The sequence below is a fragment of the Xenopus tropicalis genome, chromosome 8 (genome assembly GCF_000004195.4).
Source record: "Xenopus tropicalis strain Nigerian chromosome 8, UCB_Xtro_10.0, whole genome shotgun sequence".
Lineage (NCBI taxonomy): Eukaryota > Metazoa > Chordata > Amphibia > Anura > Pipidae > Xenopus > Xenopus tropicalis.
The window spans coordinates 35,423,979-35,444,574 of NC_030684.2; the positions used below are offsets into that span (position 1 = coordinate 35,423,979).

The 20,596-nt window shown below is 35.5% G+C and overlaps 1 protein-coding gene across 4 annotated transcripts in view; it reads left to right on the top strand.

Moving 5' to 3' along the window:
* The window catches only part of tnc (tenascin C), a 60,348-nt gene that overhangs the window by 14,815 nt on the left and 24,937 nt on the right, over nt 1-20,596 (top strand). For 2 of the 4 annotated variants that reach the window (XM_004916711.4, XM_031890671.1), the window contains exons 3-12: nt 1,941-3,347; nt 4,373-4,636; nt 5,926-6,041; nt 6,527-6,680; nt 9,205-9,468; nt 11,850-12,035; nt 12,679-12,768; nt 12,850-13,110; nt 16,001-16,273; nt 19,494-19,766. In XM_004916711.4, the coding sequence (XP_004916768.1) occupies nt 1,941-3,347; nt 4,373-4,636; nt 5,926-6,041; nt 6,527-6,680; nt 9,205-9,468; nt 11,850-12,035; nt 12,679-12,768; nt 12,850-13,110; nt 16,001-16,273; nt 19,494-19,766 (3,288 nt within the window). The remainder of the gene's footprint in view (nt 1-1,940; nt 3,348-4,372; nt 4,637-5,925; nt 6,042-6,526; nt 6,681-9,204; nt 9,469-11,849; nt 12,036-12,678; nt 12,769-12,849; nt 13,111-16,000; nt 16,274-19,493; nt 19,767-20,596) is intronic. The other 2 variants (XM_002935202.5, XM_004916713.4) reach the window with 2 other exon arrangements.

Genomic DNA, 20,596 nt, shown 5'->3' on the forward strand with positions numbered 1-20,596 from the left:
GCTAATAATACCATTTAAAGTGAGTCCCAAGGATCTTGGGACTTTTAGCCTCTTTAGTTAACATTCCATTAACATCATATTAATTTCCTTTGCATTGCTTGTGATACAACGCTATTATTAACATTGGAGACAAACATCACCAATGATTTTGCCCATAGCAACCATTCAGCAAATAGATTTCAACAGTCATCAACTAGCTAGAAGACAAAAAAGATCTGATTTGTTGATATGGCCAACAGCATCTGTCATATTTGTTTCCAATGTTGATAAATACTCCCCGTAGACTAATTTGGATGAGTCAGCTTCCTCCCCTAAGCCAAAAACAGTCATGTCAATGGGGCAGCTGACTCATAAAACCACAAAACGTGACACAGTTTGACCACAGTTAGACAGATACCAGTACATCCAATGTACAGATGCAGAACATTTGTTAGAAATGCTATTACAATGTGAGGAATGAATGTTTTTTTTTTTTTACTAAATCTAGTTCCTATAATTATACTTTATGATGACATATGAAAAACTCCTTGAAGAAGTTTTTTGTAACGTCTCTTGTGACAATAAAAGAAACAAAGAGATAAAAAGACTGTATATATGACTGTTAACCTTGATTAAGTGTCATGAAAGCAAAAGATCTGGATTTGGAAATCCCATCCAGTCTGCCACCAGTTTTTGTCCATCCTTATATCATTCTCTATTATAAAGGGTATAGTAAAACAGAAACAGAAATTAAAGATAAAGAGATTTGTGGCACATAAAAAAGGGTTGCATCAAGCAGGCCAGCCTGTAAATTAGGGGGTTATTTATCAATGGTCGAGTTTGATTTTTTCCCTCGATTCAAGTTTTTTTCTTGCTAGTTTCTATAGAAGTCAGTGGGAGTTGTCCTAGGTAAAGTCAAGTCATATGTTCGAGTTTATGAGTTTTATTCTAGATTTATTATCAGAGTAGCAAAGATTATACAATAACTATATTAAAGAATGATCAAAATGTGATACCACATAAATCCCATAGGAATGATTAGAAACTGAGCTCAAATTTTACATTTTGATATATCTACCCCTCAGTCTACTATTTGCATTAGTCTTTCATCTTACTTAATAAACAATTAGTTTTTTTTATTTATCTAATGTGGGTTATTTCAGTGGAGCAGATTTTTAGTTGAGTAAGTGTAAAAGCCCTAAACTAAAATAAGTAATCTTAATTGATAAAAGTACTTTGATTTTTAAAAAGCATTATACTTTCTAAGCTCCGTCAAGGTATGGGATGCATATGCTTTGCCAGGTAGGATTGCTACAAAATGGAGTTGTAGCTTTACCCTTTTTATTTCATTAAGGCATAGCATTTCTGCTAGTGATGCATTCATTAAAACGTAGAAAAAAAAAGTCAAGTAGACAGGACCTCATATCTTACAATACAGATTACCTGATTTACACCAATTTTTTATCCGTACATTGTTTAATCTTTAAAAGTGTTTAACAACTAATATACGTTCATAGTCTAAATTTGCCTACGTGCCTGGACACTGAATGAAACAGTATTTCATTGCATTAACTGCAACCTCAAGTAACATTTAGAGCTTGGGGGATGATCGATGAGTGAATCATTTTAATTAAGCAGTAAATCAACTTAATCGAGAATGTTTAAGCTGAAAGATTAATTTGCAGAATGGTGGACGCTCCCAAAGCATATTACTAGGTTTGGTCACCATCTTTTTCGATGACATATCTGACAATTCTCATTTGCATGGTATGTGTGTGTAAATATTCCAAGTATGCTTGATGCGTTCAGTTAACCAGTTGTTTATAATATCTTATTTGTCCTTTTTTATTCTTCTGGAGTATCACAAAGTGGGTACTTCAAAGGTTGCATCTAAACTAGTCTTTATTTTTAATCTCTAATATGTCAAAATTCAGAATAAAGTCATCCTCCTTCTTTTTCAGGTGTTCTAGAAACCAAACCTTATTGCAATGGACGTGGCAATTACAGTTCTGAAGCAAAAGCGTGTATTTGCGAACCTGGATGGACTGGGCTCAACTGCACAGAAATAATGTGTCCTGGGCAATGCAATAATAGGGGTGTGTGTGTGAACGGTGCATGTGTGTGTAGCCCAGGTTTCTTTGGGGAGGACTGTAGTGAGGTGGCTTGTCCAGATGACTGCAATGACCAGGGTAAATGTGTCAATGGCCGTTGTGTTTGCTTTGAGGGCTATGGAGGAGAAGACTGCAAGGAAGAGGTATGCCCATTACCCTGTGGTGAACATGGCAAATGTGTGAATGGACAATGTGTGTGTGATGAAAATTTTATAGGGGAAGACTGCAGTGAGCCTCGCTGCCCAAATAACTGTAACAATCGTGGACGTTGTGTGGATAATGAGTGTGTCTGTGATGATCCCTACACGGGAGAGGACTGCAGTGAACTTATATGCCCCAACGACTGCTTTGATCGTGGCCGATGTGTGAATGGAGTATGCTATTGTGAAGAGGGGTTTACTGGAGAGGACTGTGGTCAACTTGCTTGCCCCAATAACTGCAACAACCATGGCCGCTGTGTGAATGGATTATGTGTCTGTGAAACTGGCTATACTGGAGATGACTGCAGTGAACTTGCTTGTCCAGACAACTGCAATAACCGCGGGCGCTGTATAAATGGTCAGTGTGTTTGTGATGAAGGTTACACAGGAGAAAACTGTGGAGAACTAAGATGTCCAAATGATTGTAACAACAGAGGGCGTTGTGTTAATGGGCAGTGTGTATGTGATGATGCCTACATAGGATCTGATTGTTCTGATCTTAGATGTCCTAATGATTGTAATAACAGAGGCCGCTGTGTTAATGGACAATGTGTTTGTGATGAAGGATTCATAGGGGATGATTGTGGTGAGCTTAGGTGCCCTGATGACTGTAACGATAGGGGGCGATGTGTTAATGGACAATGTGTGTGTGATGAAGGATATACAGGCTTAGACTGTGGGGAGCTTAGGTGTCCAAATGACTGTAATAACAGGGGACGATGTGAAAATGGACAGTGTGTGTGTGATGAAGAATTTACGGGTGAAGATTGTTCTGAACTGAGATGCCCCAATGACTGTAACAACAGGGGTCGCTGTGTTAATGGACAGTGTGTGTGTGACACTTTATTCATGGGTGATGACTGTGGTGAACTGCGCTGCCCTGATGACTGCAATAACAGAGGACGCTGTATTGATGGGCAATGTGTGTGCGATGAAGGATTTACAGGGGACAACTGTGCTGAACTAACCTGCCTTGATAATTGCCATAACCAAGGCCGTTGCATTGATGGACAGTGTGTCTGTGATGAAGGTTTCACTGGAGACTTCTGCTCAGAAGGTACAGTAATAGACATGAAAATGATGTGTAATACAACAGAAAATACTTTGCTATACATTTACAATTATATATACAAGCATTTTAAGCAGCGAGGAGCGAATTTTCAAAGTCAATGGGAATTTTTTTGCGGCAACTTTTTCTGTGGCAACATTTCCACACAATACATTGAAGTCTTTAAGTTTTTCCCACAAACATTGGGGTCTTTGACCGCTTCGGCGTTGCATTTTGAAAATTGTTATTAGCTCTTGGCAAAATGCATTATTCAGCCGTGAATTCATAACCTGGTAAAAACTGTGCTTATCGCTAATTTTAATTCTTTCTGATTTACAGAAACAATCACACATACAGAGAGAGGAGTAGTCTTCTCTTTATATAATGAAGAGGTCTTAGTGACATTATCCCTTTACCATTGAGCTCCCAATTACTGTCCCTCGTACCATACAGTACCTTACATAAGTCCTATTTGTCATGCTACGAAAAGTTGAATTACAGTTGAATTGCGGATTCTGTATTAATGACAAAAAATTGACAAAAATGTCACTCTCTTGGTGTGACAGATTATGGAACAACATGATTTTCCATATATTTTTAATAGTGGGGTCTAATAAGATATTCGGTGGTGTGTATGACAGCTAGTTCTCCTTTACCTGGCTCCTACTAATCTGAAAAGTAACACTTTGCTATGAAAATATTAATGTTGATTGAATAAATAATGTTAGGGTTCCTTTTCTTAGACATTATAGCAAATGGAAAAAAACATTAGTTACTGCATGATAGCATCTCAATCACTAAAACATAACAGTGTTGTACTAGTTTGACCCATTACCTAACACTGTATTTGCCTTTTTGGAGCCGCTTCTGTGACAAATGAGCAGCTAGGCACTCCAACTTGCCAATCAACAACCAGCAGCAAGAAAGTTTACTAACAGATGGGAACCTTTAAACCTAGACATTAACAAATGTGGATAGAATGAGAGGACCTAAATAAACGCATATGGTGTCTAATTTCTTTATCTCTTCAACAGTTTCTCCACCAAAGGACTTAAAGGTGATTGATGTGACGACAAAAACCATGAATCTTGAATGGCAAAACAAAATGCGAGTCAATGAATATCTTGTTTCATATGTTCCTACCAGCCCTGGAGGGTTGGAGCTTGATTTTAGAGTTCCAGGGGACCAAACAGCTGCCACTATTAGAGAACTTGAACCTGGGGTGGAGTATTTTGTACGTGTATATGCAATCCTCAGAAATCAGAAGAGTATTCCTGTGAGCGCAAGGGTATCGACTCGTAAGTAAAATGTTTATTCCAGTCCTATTTCAGGCCAATTATTTAAAAAAGGTTTCTGTACAACTCCTCAAACGGAGTCCTAAATTATTGTACAGGTAAAGGATTTGGGGTGCTTAGGACCTGGAAGTTTAGAGTAATTTATAGCATCAGTGCTAAAATCTACAGAATATTTCATGTTTGAATTAACATCAATTGCATTGAATATTCACTTTAGGCTGATGCCAGACGTGGCGTAGGGCTGATATTTTCGGCAAGCGGAAAAACGCTTGGCGAAAATATCAGCCCTACTCCATGTCTGGCATCGGCTTAACAGAGGCATTTCCCATTCAAGTCAAAAGGATCTGCAGGATGCAACATTGCGTGCCATTTAGAGATCTGCCTTAAGGCAAACAAAGGAAATAATTGATATTTTACTACCTGATATTTTGCTGTCTGTTGATAAATTTCAAATGCTTTAGAAATAAAGGGATTTAAGTTAACAGACTACTTAAACTTAAAATTTCCATTTTGACAGCAACAATAAAGTTGTCATCACTGTGGCTTTTTCCAGAATTGTTTTGAAGCTTTGTAAATGGGAATTTTTTAACATTGATGGAACATGGTAAGGTGCATTAAAGTAGTAAACCTTACTGCTCCTATGCTTTATGCATTATAACTAAGGAGATAAGTTAACTAATAGCAACACTTAACACTCAACCCTATTGATATGTCATCACAAAGGATTTGTGTTTTCTATGGAGCTGGAATGCTTGGGGCCTGAAGTTAAATAAGGTGTCTGGTGTCTTTTAATGTGGAACAAAGGAAAAAAACCAGTATGATTGTTTTAACACCAACAAAGGTTTTTGCTACAGTGTTTAAGCTCAAGTACAAGATATTATTATTGTATTATTAAATAAGAAGTGTTTGCTTCAGTCAAACTTACCATCCATTTACGACTGCAGTGCAGTGGGCAAAATGGAATCACCGTGCTTTTTCCCCACAATACAATATTTTTAACAAATTGCAAATTGTCTCAAAATATCACTCTCTACATCATACTAAAAGTTAACTTAAAGGTGAAAAACCCCTTTAATGAGGTAACTGAGCGGTCTAGATAACTGGTTCCTAGATAATAGATCTCATACATGCAGTGTAGATTGTTATATCTTGCTGCATTATTCTATTTCCACTCAGTTCATAAAAGTTACTAGTTAAGATAATTGATCAAATAAAATGCAACAAAAGTAAAATTTGTAGCATAACCATAGATATATATTGTACTTTATGTGACATCCTTACTGTTTTGATAGACCTCCCAACTACAGATGACTTAAGGTTTAAATCTGTGAGAGAAACATTTGTTGATGTGGAATGGGATCCACTGGACATTTCTTTTGATACTTGGCAACTCATCTTCAGGAACACAGTAAGTGATATCACATATTGATAAATCTTCCTCTTATTATTAATTCATATTTGTTTTATGTATTTTACTGTATATCAGTATTTTTTTGAGTACTGAAAATGAGCACAGGTATCACAAATATTAACATAAGTGTATATAACTTCCAATGTCATCTGTAACATTCATTTTCTTAGCATTTTCATGCTTTTTTCATGCTATGCCCTGTTACAGTTTAAGCATTAACTCAGGCTTTTCAAAACCATTCAATAACATACAGTAGATATGTACCCATACGGGTAAAAAAAAGTCAGTGTGTTATTCCTTTTATTGTAACATAAAACACCTTGAGCTATACAGAGTATATCAGTTATATAAGTAAAATGATATTTTTAAGGCATCTGTCATTATGTTTATCATTACACTACAACACATACCACTTTAAGCTGAACTTATGTAAAAGCTTTTCAGAAATGATAACTTCTCTATTTATGTGCTTACCGCCCTAGAAAGAGGAGAATGGCGAGATAACCACCAGCTTAGAAAGACCTGTCACATCTTTTGTGCAAACTGGACTTGCACCAGGGGAGACCTATGAAGTGTCTATACAAGTTGTTAAAAACAAAACCCAAGGGCCACCCTTAACTAAAGTGACCACCACAAGTAAGTTCCTTTTTGTTGGCAAAAAAGTTTCCACATTCTGAAATGAAATGTGGAGAATTCCTTCCTTCTTATACGAGGTCCAACATTAAGTTCTTGTGACAAAGACTTCAGTGTTTCAACTACAAACTGAAATGGAAATGAAAACACATGATTGCAAGCTTGAATAAAGAAAGGGGGTGAACTATTTAAAAGCAAGCCAACTACCTCATTTTAAAAAGTAAAAATATCAATCATGACCTCTTTATCCTTGGCTTAAATCACATTCTGTTTCAGCAGACTAAACACTGACATGTATGCTCCCCCATACTTGTACGAGGTTGTGAATAAGAACAAATGCTATAAATCAATGCATGTGGAGGACCCTTAGTGAGAGCGGAGGTGGGAGAGAATCACATAAAAGGGTGCCTGGAAAATACATCATTATATTTAAGACACAGTAACCTGATCTCTTGCCTTTGCAGCACAGAGGATATCTACATGACTGAGGCAATTAATCTTTTGAGGCACTATTAAGTGTTCGTTTACAGTAGTATTTGTATTGGAAAGATTTTGATAGATGGAAGATGGTTATGATAATGTCAGTCGAATGCATATTGTGCAGTTGGTTCTGGCTGTGATTCCATTTAAACACTTTATACATTGCTACAGTTAAATCCTAGTTAGAACTAGTGTGATTTTATCAGATTCAATGCACTTGAAAATGACAACAAAGAAGCATGTCAGAACTACATATGCAGCTCCCTGTGTCTGAATGCAATTAGATATGGTTACATCAGATCAAAGCATTGGCATGTTACTACTAGCAGTGATGAAACTTAGACACTTTTTTGGCCAAAACAAATATTGCAGTATTGAAAAACATTGGTTTTCACACAGAATGCAGAATAATAAAGCTGCCTTGTAGTATAATTTGCAAAACAGATGTTTCACAAGCTGAAATTATTAAAAGTGCTCTTGAAGCGGTTAGGAAGTTCCTTTTAATTTAAGGCCCTAGGTTCGATTCCAACCAGTGCATATCTGCATGTTACTAAGTTCTACCTCTGCTTACATGGGTTTTCTGCATTTTTTTGTTTTGTCCCACACTCCAAAAATATACAGGAAGATTCATTGACTCCTCTTTAAATTGACCAGATAGTTTTGTTTGTGTGGCTCTATGTGTGTCACAGAACCCATAACTTTAAGCTTCACTGGTGCAGGGACTGACTTGAATGATTTATAATTTTAGTAAAGTGTAGCTGAATATGTTTACTCTATATAAATGAAGTATAATAATATAATTTCATGTCTTGCTGATGAGTTCCACCCCTACATTTGCTAGCTTCGAAATACAGACATTTTGATAAATGTTGCTTCTCTGTAAATACTACAGTGGCTAACATTCTGTTTAACATTCCAGCAGTGATTAAAAGCAGTAATGTGTCACCCTAATTGGGAAAAAGTGAAACAAGAAACACAAGGGATTTCATTTGCTGGATCTTTGCCTAGAAACTTGCATGAGCACAAGTCAAAAGCACTGATCAGCTGCAGTAAACGTGCCTCAGTGTCTTTATCGATAACCCAGAAGGCTCACCCCACAAATCATTTGCTATAGCAGACAGCCAATCGCTCCTAAAACTACGAGACCACTCTAGAATCACAGAATTAAGTTTTAAGCTTGCATATAAAGAAATTATTTCTACAGGTTCTATTTTCTACCTTTTAACAATATTTATTCTGTTGTTTTATTTGCTACATATAAGCAATCTTTTGGTCTTGCTTTAAATAAGGGCTCTAAGCCTTCCTGTGAAAAGTGCTGCATTGTCTTTCATCTGATATGTCTGTCTGACATTTAGTAGACAACGCAAGAGACACAACAAAGAAAATATGCCACTTGACTCCTACCTCATTCCAGACACGAAAGTCTACAAGAAAGGAATTCAAGATGTTGATTTAATTTTTGTTAATATGACAAATTTGAAAATACATTTTGGAGCTTACTGTGATTGCATTTCTATGACAGTTATATGTCCCTTCATATAAAAGTAGTTATCAAGCGAAATGCGCTTGATGAAAGCAAATTTAATTCTAAGCAATTTTAAATTATGAATTAAATGCACAATGATTTTAAAATAATTTGCAAGGAATTATGGAGTCTGGCTGGAGGAGAGCTGATTGTTACTATGACTGCCAACATTGTTTCAATGGAACATGAAGTACGAAACAGCAGAAAATGTATATTGGAAAGTTTATCAGAATTAAATTTACTTTTATTATGCAGCATGGAATATTTATTTAACAACTTCATAAACCTTTGTAACAGAACGTAAATACAGAATTGGTTAAACCATGTAAATATTAAACAATAGACCTAGTTCTTACCTTGCTACACCACTTGTTAAGAACTTGGGGTTTGAACTCAACCCACCTATTACATTTGTCAAACTAATTTACTACATAACAGTGTAAGACTGTAGTGAGAGGGAGAACACATTAACCTTATGGGATATAATTCATCAATTTATATTGTTCTTTTTTTGCTTTCCAGGATTGGATGCACCAAGTCAGGTTGAAGTAAATGATGTTACTGATACTTCTGCTTTAATAACCTGGGTTAAGCCCCTGGCAGAAATCGATGGTATTTCGTTGTCTTATGGAACTGAGAATGAGCCAATAACCACTGTGGAACTGACTGAGGATGAAACACAGTATTCAATGAATGGTTTACGACCGGACACAGAATATGAAGTAACACTTATCTCTCGACGCAGAGAAATGACAAGTTCCCCAGCAACCGAGACTTTCACAACAGGTTTGAGGGGAATTACTATTACAGTTTTCTGTCTGTCTACTGTCCATTGACAAAAAACATTAAATAAAATGTTGGAATAGGTGCACCGTACTACTTCAGGGGACGTAGGCCAGTCCTGCCTTTAACACCTGCCATAGGATAGGTAGTAGATACAGGGTCCAATTGCGGCCTGTGGCGTTTGCTTCCCCTAGCTCGCTCGCCTAAATGACTCACAAGTTAAGGGATGAGTGAGGATGGGAGAAGAGTCAGCTACAACTAGGCCTATGGCAGTTCTGTAATAGCAGGAGGCCTGTGCAATGCCCAAAAAATTGGTGCATTGTTCACTGTTTTTTGCACACTGCCCAGGATATCTTAAATGACATAAGGAGTCTTTCCTGCAGGACCATGCATTAAAGCTAATAAAACTATTTAAACACATGACATTGTTTTCTCATCTGCATGGATTTATGCTAGCTTAGTTACAAACTATTTAGTTATGTTATTACAGAAACTATCAGAAATGAAGAATTGTTTATTTAAATAGGACTCCATTGAAAACTGCCATGTTATGGGGCTTTCTAAATAAGGGGCAAATTTATCAAAATGTGAGTTTAGAGCTTAAAACATAAAAACTCACCCATGTTCATTTCACTCTTATGGGATTTTTACAAGTGTAAATATAAATACACTTTTAAAAATTCCATAGGAGTAAATAGAATGTGGTAAGCTCTAAACTCACATTTTGATAAATCTGCCCCCAAGTTGCCCAATGTTTAACATTCAGCATGGTTGTGTGGTTGTGATCTAAGAACTTAAAATGTTCTCTGTAGAGTTTCTCCACCTGTCTCTTCACCCTTTTTATAAACAAAATGGGACTGCAAGGCGGGCGCACATTGTTTTTTGTTTCTTTTTATAAAAGAGTCACACAGATGTTATAGCAGAGCTGGTAGAATATCTTGTATATATAACATGTGAGACATCACAGCTGAAAATTCATAACAATGTTGTTTACAGGAAATTATACCAGTAACAATACAGATTTGTTATACACAATTTCATCTATATATGTACATATGCAAGTGTGTTTAACTTACCAAAACCTACATCATTCCAAGCCTCCATGGAAACCCCATGTTATTGCCATGCAACTGTTGATGATTTTTTAAATGCCAGTAACCTCAGCCATTTATGGGAGTAATGGTTCATCAACAGATGTGGATCTCTTCCCTTAATTGCTCTTCTTATGAAAAGCAAATCATTTTTCTGATTTCAAAAAGATGGCATGGCTTCACTTGCAGAATACTGATTTCTTAATGTACTTCATTTGTTTATGAATGTAGAAAACTGAATCTTAGCTGCCTAAATGACAGCTTTTTCTTACTTGATGTAATATAAGCAGTTTAGCAGAATCTGATCATCAATCAAAAGAGGTCTTGCCTTATGTTTATTCATGTAGACAAACATGATCAACTACCTCTTCTTTTTCTGGAATACAGACAAACCTTTAGTGGTTAGTCCAAAACACAGTTTACATTGCTTCATACCATTTAGTAAAATGTTACAATTAATTAAACATAATAAAACATAGCATAGAAGAAAACAGAGAGAACTATTTAGGGAAGGAAGAATTTATGAGAATTTAAGTGTTTTTGCAGTAAAAAAAAAAAAAGTTAAAAGAAAAGTTAAAGAAATTAACAGGAGGTGTATTTTTAATTTCAAGCTATTAAATGTCACATTTTTGCATAAATGACGAGCAGAATGCAATTTCACTGTGTTCGCATTTTCAAGAAATTAGTTTTCAAGATTCAAGTTTTTTCCTAAATAAGAGCTGAAATGATTTTCATGTTTTTTGGAATTCAAAGGAACCCAATAATTTTAAAAAGTCTGCCTCCCTGTGTGTTAAAATGTCATTAAATTAGGAAGGGGGAAAGAGAACACATAAAACAAGCACATAAAGTACAATTTGTCAATTTTTCCCAAGGTAAATAACTGCATTAAATTAGTATTGCAATAAAATCACAACTTTTGCCCACATCTAGTAAACCAGCCAAATAGATGTATGCTTTGTAACAGCTGATCAGTAAATACTGTTTGTTGATTGGTTGCTTTTGATTACTAAACCAGTAGTAAGTGTCTTCTCTTCTTGCAGTGTATAACTTAAACCTGCATATGCAACACAACTGTGCTATGAGTAGAGCTTTTTGCTTTTTTCTACTGCATACTGTATATGCACCAAAAGTGGTAAACTTGTTGTAAATTGAATGTCTTAGCACTACCAACAGCCTTTTGCTATCTCTGCTCTCTGCTTTCGGAAGCAAGCGGTGTTAATACCTTTTTCATGTTTTTATAGAACATAGACAAATCTAACAAATGACTAAATTTTGGTTCTCCTGTTTTTTAAGACCTGGACACTCCAAAGAACTTGCGACGGGTCTCAAATACGGATTCCAGTATAACTTTAGACTGGAAAAACAGTCAAGCCAATGTTGAATATTACAGAATTAAGTATGCACCACTCTCTGGGGGAGACCATGAGGAAACTATAGTACCCAGAAGCAATGAAGCTACCAGCAAAACAACACTGACAGGTGAGCGTTTCAACATTCCCCAAGCCGTAAGGTGATATCTTAGTTCATTGTTTGTATGACAGGTAGAAGGAAAAACCTTTGTCACTATACCTGCAGTTATGAATTATGACTTGGTTCAGTCGTGTGTTTACTTTTCTGACATTATGAATGGGAATAATCCTTGTGCAGTCTACCCACAATTAAGGGAAATAGTCATTGGGATAAATACTGTATGTACCCACATAATAGCAAATGTTTAACAAGTCTTTTTCACAAACAACTGTTATTCTTTTATAGTTTTCAAGGTATGTTTTTTAAGTGTGTTTCCTCAACCTAACATTTCTTCCTGCTGTAACCACAAGCACATTCTTAATTATAGTGGAAGCAGCCATTTAGAGCAGGTGAAATCTGTCAGCAGCTCACAGCACAAATGTGGTGATTTGCTGATGCAAAATAATAGGTGAGGAATTGACAAATATACTTTGAGAAAAATATAATAAAACCTTTTTTGTGAAATTGATTTATTAAACATCCACAACAATTTAGATGTTGTTTTAAATAAAAGTGACATTTCTTTTTTGTTTTGCTTTGATTTATGTTTTTTAGTGCTGTTCTGAAACTAAGGCATTTAAGAGTATAAAATTCTAATTTGATTTGTTGATAGGGTTGAGACCTGGAACTGAGTATGGAATAGGGTTGACAGCTGTGAAGCAAGACAAAGAAAGTTTGCCAGCTACAATCAATGCTGCAACTGGTAAGCGTAAAAGCAAAGTGCTTGCTGCATTAGTTGTGACACACAAATAATGGATAATAATACAGTATGGATATTTTTTAGACCTTGATGCTCCCAAGGATTTGGAAGTTACTGGGGCCACTGAAACAACCTTAGACCTAAGATGGAAACTACCTGTAGCTAAGTTTGACCACTATCGCCTCACTTATACATCAACTACTGGTGAGAAGGAAGTTCAGGTCCCAGGAAATGCCATCACTCATAAACTCAGTGGGCTTGAACCTGGCAAAGAATACAGTCTATCTCTTGTAGCTGAGAAAGGAAGACACAAGAGCAAGCCTGCCAGCGTGGTTGGTAGAACTGGTAAGTGTAAGATAATATATAATATATAAACTGCTTTTATGCTCCAAATAATGTTTTTAAAAAATGATCTAAAAAACATTTATGTTAGTATCCAGTGTAAATTATTAGCTGTGCCCCCATAAAGTGCAGTCTATTTTAATGGAGCATTTTCTAATTTTTCTGAAATGTTTTCTGCAACTCGTGTAGGAGTGATTTGGGAAGTTAGCTTGCTTCCATATTTTCCCAGTGCACCAGTCTGTGCTTCTTAGTGAGAGAAGAATAAAAGTTTAGATGGCAAAACTGGGTAATTTTTTAATAGCATCCCCTGGAAACTGGGTCCTGGGGTGACATCCTAATGCTTCCTGAAAACGTGTCTGATATGTGTCAGACTTATAAAGACTAGCTTAAAAAATTTGCAAATTTTTCAAAAGACCTCTGTTGGCATATGGACACTTTTATTCATGTGTGATGCACCAGGTTGTCCACCTTTACTACAGAACACTTTTAATAGGAAATATAAAATAATACAGGCATATCGGCATTATCTCCACAGTTGTTGTTGTGCATCTTTGCCAAGGAAACTGTTTCTAATCCATCAATGTACAGTTTAAAAAAGTTATGCATCAGTAGCCATTTACACCTTATAATTGGGTAATAAATGATTTAAGAGGCAAATTATTATTATGGCACTAAAATAAACTTGATTTTTCACATGGAATGTATTTTTCATAAAAAAAAAAATCAGAAGCAAAACAAATGTTGTATTTCCCTAAGGTAATAAGGAAAGTACTGGTTTAGAAATTGCAATATTTTTAAGAGACATTAAACTTTAGTCTAAGCACAAAGCTTTATATTTTCAGCTGAAATCTAGACTTCTGCATGGCCATGTTGCCACTTGCCTTTTACAAGGAATATGCCTATAATCCAAATGGTTTATATATAAATATCGAAGCTATAATGGTTAATTCAATGTATCTCTATTTTTAGCCATGACGATAGATAGATAGATAGATAGATGATAGATAGATAGATAGATAGATGATAGATAGATAGATAGATAGATAGATGATAGATAGATAGATAGATAGATAGATAGATGATAGATAGATAGATAGATAGATAGACTTTTCAGCAACATAGCAGAGCTTCTACCTCTACATGCTCTGGACGGTGACTGTGTAATTACTCTTTTTAAAATTTTAAACATTATAGGAGCTAATACAAGGACAACCCAGGTTATCAACAATGTGTTTTCTTTATTTGGTTGCTGCTGCTACAACAAAACACTGTAAGAGGTTTCTTATATTCCTTATGGTGGAATCAATGCCCTGGGATACAATACGTCAAGAACTTATAATGACTGAGGTCTTCACAAACCTTCTAGCTATTATTCTATTTGCCCGGTCAGTACCCTAAGCAGTTTCACAAAGGGAAATTTTGCTATGTACAACACTGTACTCTGATCAAGTCACACTCCCTCAAATTATGTCATAAACATCACCCAATGGAGAAACGATCTAATTTTGAGCAATGCTCCTATTTATGCAATGGACCTCTAGTCAACACAGATGGGCTGAAGGAAATGTACTGTTTTAGGAATCATTCCAATGGCCTTCTTTATTGCTATATACACATCATATGATTTAGACATTAATGTGTTGCTCTTTTAAACAGACCTGGTCCTATGGACGTGAGTGGGTCTAAAGTGGAAAATGTCATTAAAATGTAAAGTCGGCCTAGGCAAGTTTAGGACTGAAATAGGTCTTTGTATTACTGAACAAGTCCTTAAATTTTGAAGCCATGGGTTTCCCAGCTGAACTGTTTTATTACAATGCCTGCATTCATAATCCCAGGCAATGTGTTCATAAAAGTGTAGCTTTATTTATTACTAAGTTAATGTAATTCTTCCTCAAGTCAAGCAATAGGACAGAGGATAAGGAATTTAAAGTCAGTCATGAATCATTTTCTTATTACATTGCTACTCTGCATGTGCAACTCTTTCCATAAATCAATCTCAATGTGCAGTCCACTACTGTTACTTTTATTGTCTCCTTTCATTCAAAATCTTGTAATATATTCCTCATTTGTATATAATGCTCATTTGTACAGAATTACTTTATATGACACTGTTCTATGTTCACCAAATAAAGTCCCAGTGATACCAATATATATATATATATATATATATATATACTGGAACAATGACAGCATTCCTAGGATTTAAAGAATTGTGAGCAAAATGTAAATGCAAAAATAGAAAGGTTTATTACAGTAATAAACCTTTCTATTTTTGCATTTATATTTTGTTCACAATTCTTTAAATCCTAGGAGTGCTGTCCTTGTTCCAATGCATTTTTTGGTATTAGCACCCAGGTTTGTTGCTGCAAATGTTATTCACCCTATGGACTATTTTATACATATATATACCTTTTACCATGACAAAACATGAACAAACTGGAATTGAACTGCGACCACTACATGCGAAATTACAAAGGCATAAAAGCAAGTGAAAAACCTTAATGTGTGTATATTTAGTAAAAAGAAGAACAATTTTAAAACTGCACCATAAGGGAAAAATAATAACAAGTGTAATGTATGCCTGGTTCTAGTAATCCATCCCATCTAATGAATTGGCACCAGTATTGGCAAACATCTTATAGGTTGCTATGGGTTATGTAGCCTGGAAAAAACTGGAAGCCTGTTTGGTGCAAAAATACGAGAAATAAAGAGTATAAAGATACATAGATATAAAGAGTATAAAGATACAATACAGAACATAGTTTCTTCCCTGTTTATTCTTAGTGAAGCGAAGGAATGAAGTTAACAGGTGTACAAATATCTTATTCATTTTTTGCGAATCTGTCCATTGTTATAAATGCAACTACTAATGTAAGTATATTCTCATATTCAGAAGAGCCACGTGAACTGGGGAGTTTATTGGTGTCCCAAATAAGCTGGGACTCTTTCAAGCTCACATGGATAGCCCCAGATGGCAACTATGAGAAATTTGTTATCCAGGTTGAGGACTCTGAACACAGAGAAGAACCTAAGAACATAATAATACCTGGAGAACTGCGATATTTAGAAGTGCCAGGACTTAAGCCAGAAACTAAATATCAGATCACACTACATGGCGTAATTCAGGGATCTAACACTAAACCTCTCTTTGGTGAAGCAATTACAGGTATCTTTTTCATTGCAGTTGCTATGCTCTTGTCTGATCTGGCTCCAGGCAATGCTTTATATTCAGTACATGATCCACCCAACGAATGCTTGACTTTTTATCTTTTAGGTTCTCCATTATCTTTTGATCAGGATTCTTTTTGCAGCTCCTTATTTGGATTTTGATTACACCGAAATGCTTTCTCTGGATTCTCTTTTCTGTACCTGATAGAATAGCAGCTCTTAAAGGGGTTGTTTCCTTTCCTACCTACTACCCATAAAATTATATGTTCCCCTAAACCTGCTAACCTATGTCTCACGCAGATTAAGTCTCTTTTAGTAGAATGCGCCGTTTAAAAATGACCACAATACCTGCAGTCCTCTGACAGGCATCAGAGAATGTTTTTAAGGAGGTGGATCTTTTACCTTTTATGCAGTGCAGAGCGTCCTAATATCAGAAACTGTGATTTTTGTCCCTTACTTTGCTCCCCTCTCCCTCCCCCAGCATTTGTATGAGATCATAAGAAAGCTGCTCACCGAGACAGACATGCTCTTCCCTTCCTTACTGCCTCCCTTACTCACTCACAGCAGTGTCCCCAATTGTAGCAAAGCTTTTAAGAGCCTGTTACCTTTGATTATATAACCAACCAAGAGCATGCAAAATAGGAAATAACATGTGGACATGCAAAGTAGTTCCGAAGCTCTTTCTGCCAGTACGCAGAGTAAGCATTACACAGAGTTTCAACACACTCATACCTCTGGTAATTTTCTCAAAAACAATTGAAATTTTTAAAGACAGACATTACAAATTTACCTAACTGCAATTATTTGTAGGTGAACAACCCCTTTATTTGAGACAGTTCCATTCTTAAGCCATTTTCCAAAGGACCCTATACATAGTAGGTATTCTTAGTTTTGCTTAAATACAGGCTACAAAAAAACCCCAAAAACCTGTAAAATCTATAAAATGGGAGTTAAAGATGTCATTATAGTCATGTCACATGGCCCATTAAAAAAAGTTGGGTATTGTAAGGAATACTGAATCCCTGGTTTTAAAATATAAGGGAACTGGACTTCATATCAGAATTCCAAGATCTTTGTATGATTATACAAAAGCTGTCTAATAATGTCCTCTTATCTTAATGGTTTATTTCATCTAGATAGCTCATGATACAAGGCCTTTTATGTATTACATGAAAACTATTCTACCTATAATATAATAAAGGTCAACTAACAACTAATACATAAATTAAAATGCTTAAAGGTAAAACAATAATTTCAGTGAAATTATAATGAATAACGTCATTATTAATATATAATTAAGATAATATATACTATATCTTATAATAATATAATTATTTTGTCATGATATATTACATATATATATACTAATTACAGTGAAATTAGTATTACAGTGAATTATTCCAATTGTACCTCCAAGACTAGGCCATCCAGTGAGCATCAGCACTCACTGAATTTACTTAAATAATCAATGAAAACACTTTATTTAAGGTGAGGACTCTGAAGTTTTGGTCCCACATTGGGACCTTTGTTAGGATTAAAAAGCAAAATGCAACTTCTCTTTGCTTTCCTTACCTTAAGTTTTTTATTTGTTTATTTAAGTAAATCCTGTAAAAATTATTTCCTTTTTCTCTGTAATAATAAAACAGTACCTTGTACTTGATCCCAACTAAGATATAATTACCCCTTATTGGGGGCAGAACAGCCCTATTGGGTTTATTTAATGGTTAAATGATTCCCTTTTCTCTGTAATAATAAAACAGTACCTGTACTTGATCCCAACTAAGATATAATTACCCCTTATTGGGGGCAGAACAGCCCTACTGGGTTTATTTAATGGTTAAATGATTCCCTTTTCTCTGTAATAATAAAACAGTACCTTGTACTTGATCCCAACTAAGATATAATTACCCCTTATTGGGGGCAGAACAGCCCTATTGGGTTTATTTAATGGTTAAATGATTCCCTTTTCTCTGTAATAATAAAACAGTACCTGTACTTGATCCCAACTAAGATATAATTACCCCTTATTGGGGGCAGAACAGCCCTATTAGGTTTATTTAATGGTTAAATGATTCCCTTTTCTCTGTAATAATAAAACAGTATCTGTACTTCATCCCAACTAAGATATAATTACCCCTTATTGGGGGGCAGAACAGCCCTATTGGGTTTATTTAATGGTTAAATGATTCCCTTTTCTCTGTAATAATAAAACAGTACCTTGTACTTGATCCCAACTAAGATATAATTAATCCTTATCAGATGCAAAACAATCCTGTTGGGTTTAAATGATGTTTAAATTATTTTTTAGTTGAGGATATATATGAGCCATATATTTGAATGTTATAGGTTTCATACTGTACATAGTTGAAGTGAAGTGTGCCACTTAAGAATGCACTTGGGTACAAATGTCCTTTGCTGCCCTTCCTTTCTATGCAGCGCTGACATGTGACCATAGTTGACTGTATACGTGGCATCCACATTTTACTTGTAAGATTCAGTTAGCAGTAAAGCCTGTGGTCTTAAATATAATATAGTGTAAGATCTGCTGCTTTGCACTGTTTCCAAGATTTAGTTCAGGATTCATTTGAATCACCATCTGAAGATTTTACATTTTGGCTGCCAAAGTTCATATTTTGAAACTGAAAAAATAAATACCTTAAATGCCATGTGACTATTGGTAGCTTTTAATATAACACTTGCATATTGCTAGTCCTTTAAGAAAGGGTAAATTAACTACTAGTACTCACTTTAAACCAATATAAGCTTAATTCCCATTAAAGAGCTGCATTTAACATGAAAGATATACCATCACAAAAATACTGCTTTAGAATGCCAACAATGCAAGACCACCCACTGCACCTCTATGAACAGGAACCCTGGAAAATGGCTTTCCCTTTTCTTTTCTTTACTACATGAATATTTAGATCTAACCTTCTTTTTCCATCTGTCAGTGTCTGTCAAAAACTTTGCCTCCACAGTTTCATTCTGCATGGCAGCACTCAAGCATGTCAAATGTTGCCATTCTATCCTGGCATCTGAGGACAAGGCAACTTTATATACCAAATTCAATTCTAAAATTGCTTTCCTTGCAGCTCTCAATTTACCTTAGGGCTCAAGAAGCTTGTTTTATTTTCCTTTCAGCTTATGGATGTGGCAGTTTATTTCGATATGGGCGGCTGTGTTTTTATATTAATTGTATTAATGTTTCTTTTGGTCAGAAAACATTCCAGAAGTTGGTGATTTAGCTGTCTCTGATGTCACTACAAACAGCTTTGATCTGTCATGGAAAGCAACCTCGGATTCATTTGAAGAATTTGTTATTGAAGTGATTGATACCAACAGGTTATTTGAACCAATAACACTGAATGTCTCAGGCAACCTCAGAACATCATCTGTCTCTGGACTGTTACCAAAGACAGATTACAGCATCAGCCTCTTTGGCATTGTCCATGGTCTGCGCACACAGGCCATAAGTACTTCTGCTACCACAGGTATTGGATCAACCAGCCTTGTTTAACTAAACAGATCTTTTTCCACATTTCTAAATGCAGTCAAGATCTTGGTCTCCGTAGCAATATCTTGGTGAAAACGACCTCATCTTAAAAATGATCAATTGCTCTTTTTCCCATGTCACTCTATCTTTATCTATGTTGTGTGTATTTTAGTATGTGTATGCCCTTGGATGTTGTTAGCATATGTCTTTATTTTCAGTCAGTATGTGCTTCAGTTTCATGACTCTGGAAAAGTCACTTTCTTCATTTCTGTCACTGCCTTACCTCTGTATTTATCTATGTTGTTCCAGTCCTTTTATTTTGCTTTTATGATTCCTCGCCATTTCCATATGTATATGTTTTTTATAAGCTCAGTGAGTTTCTGTATGTGTTTATGAGACATCAGTGTATAAGGCCATTTGTTTCTTTAGATACTCATAAACGTCACATATACAGCAGTAGTTAACAAGCTTTTGCTCTCCAAAAAATATTATAAAAATGAAAAATAAGATTAAAAGATCAATTCATATTAAGATCAAACTTAGTTCCTCCTGAGTTCAGCACTGTAGCAACTATGCAGGTATCTCTTGTGATACCAAAAGCAAAAAATGTTTCCTACTTCAGCTATGCCTTTGTAAATCCATTTTTAGCTGTTTCCTACTCATCATGCCCCATGTCCTAACCATTAAGAGGTTAAGGACATTACAAGATGATTATGCAGTTGGTAAAGGTCTTTTAAAAATAGCAGTCTTTTAAGAATAATATACAATTTGTTAGAGCTGAACTGTTGCAAAATGTAAAATTGAGAACTACAAATTGTTCTTCTGTAT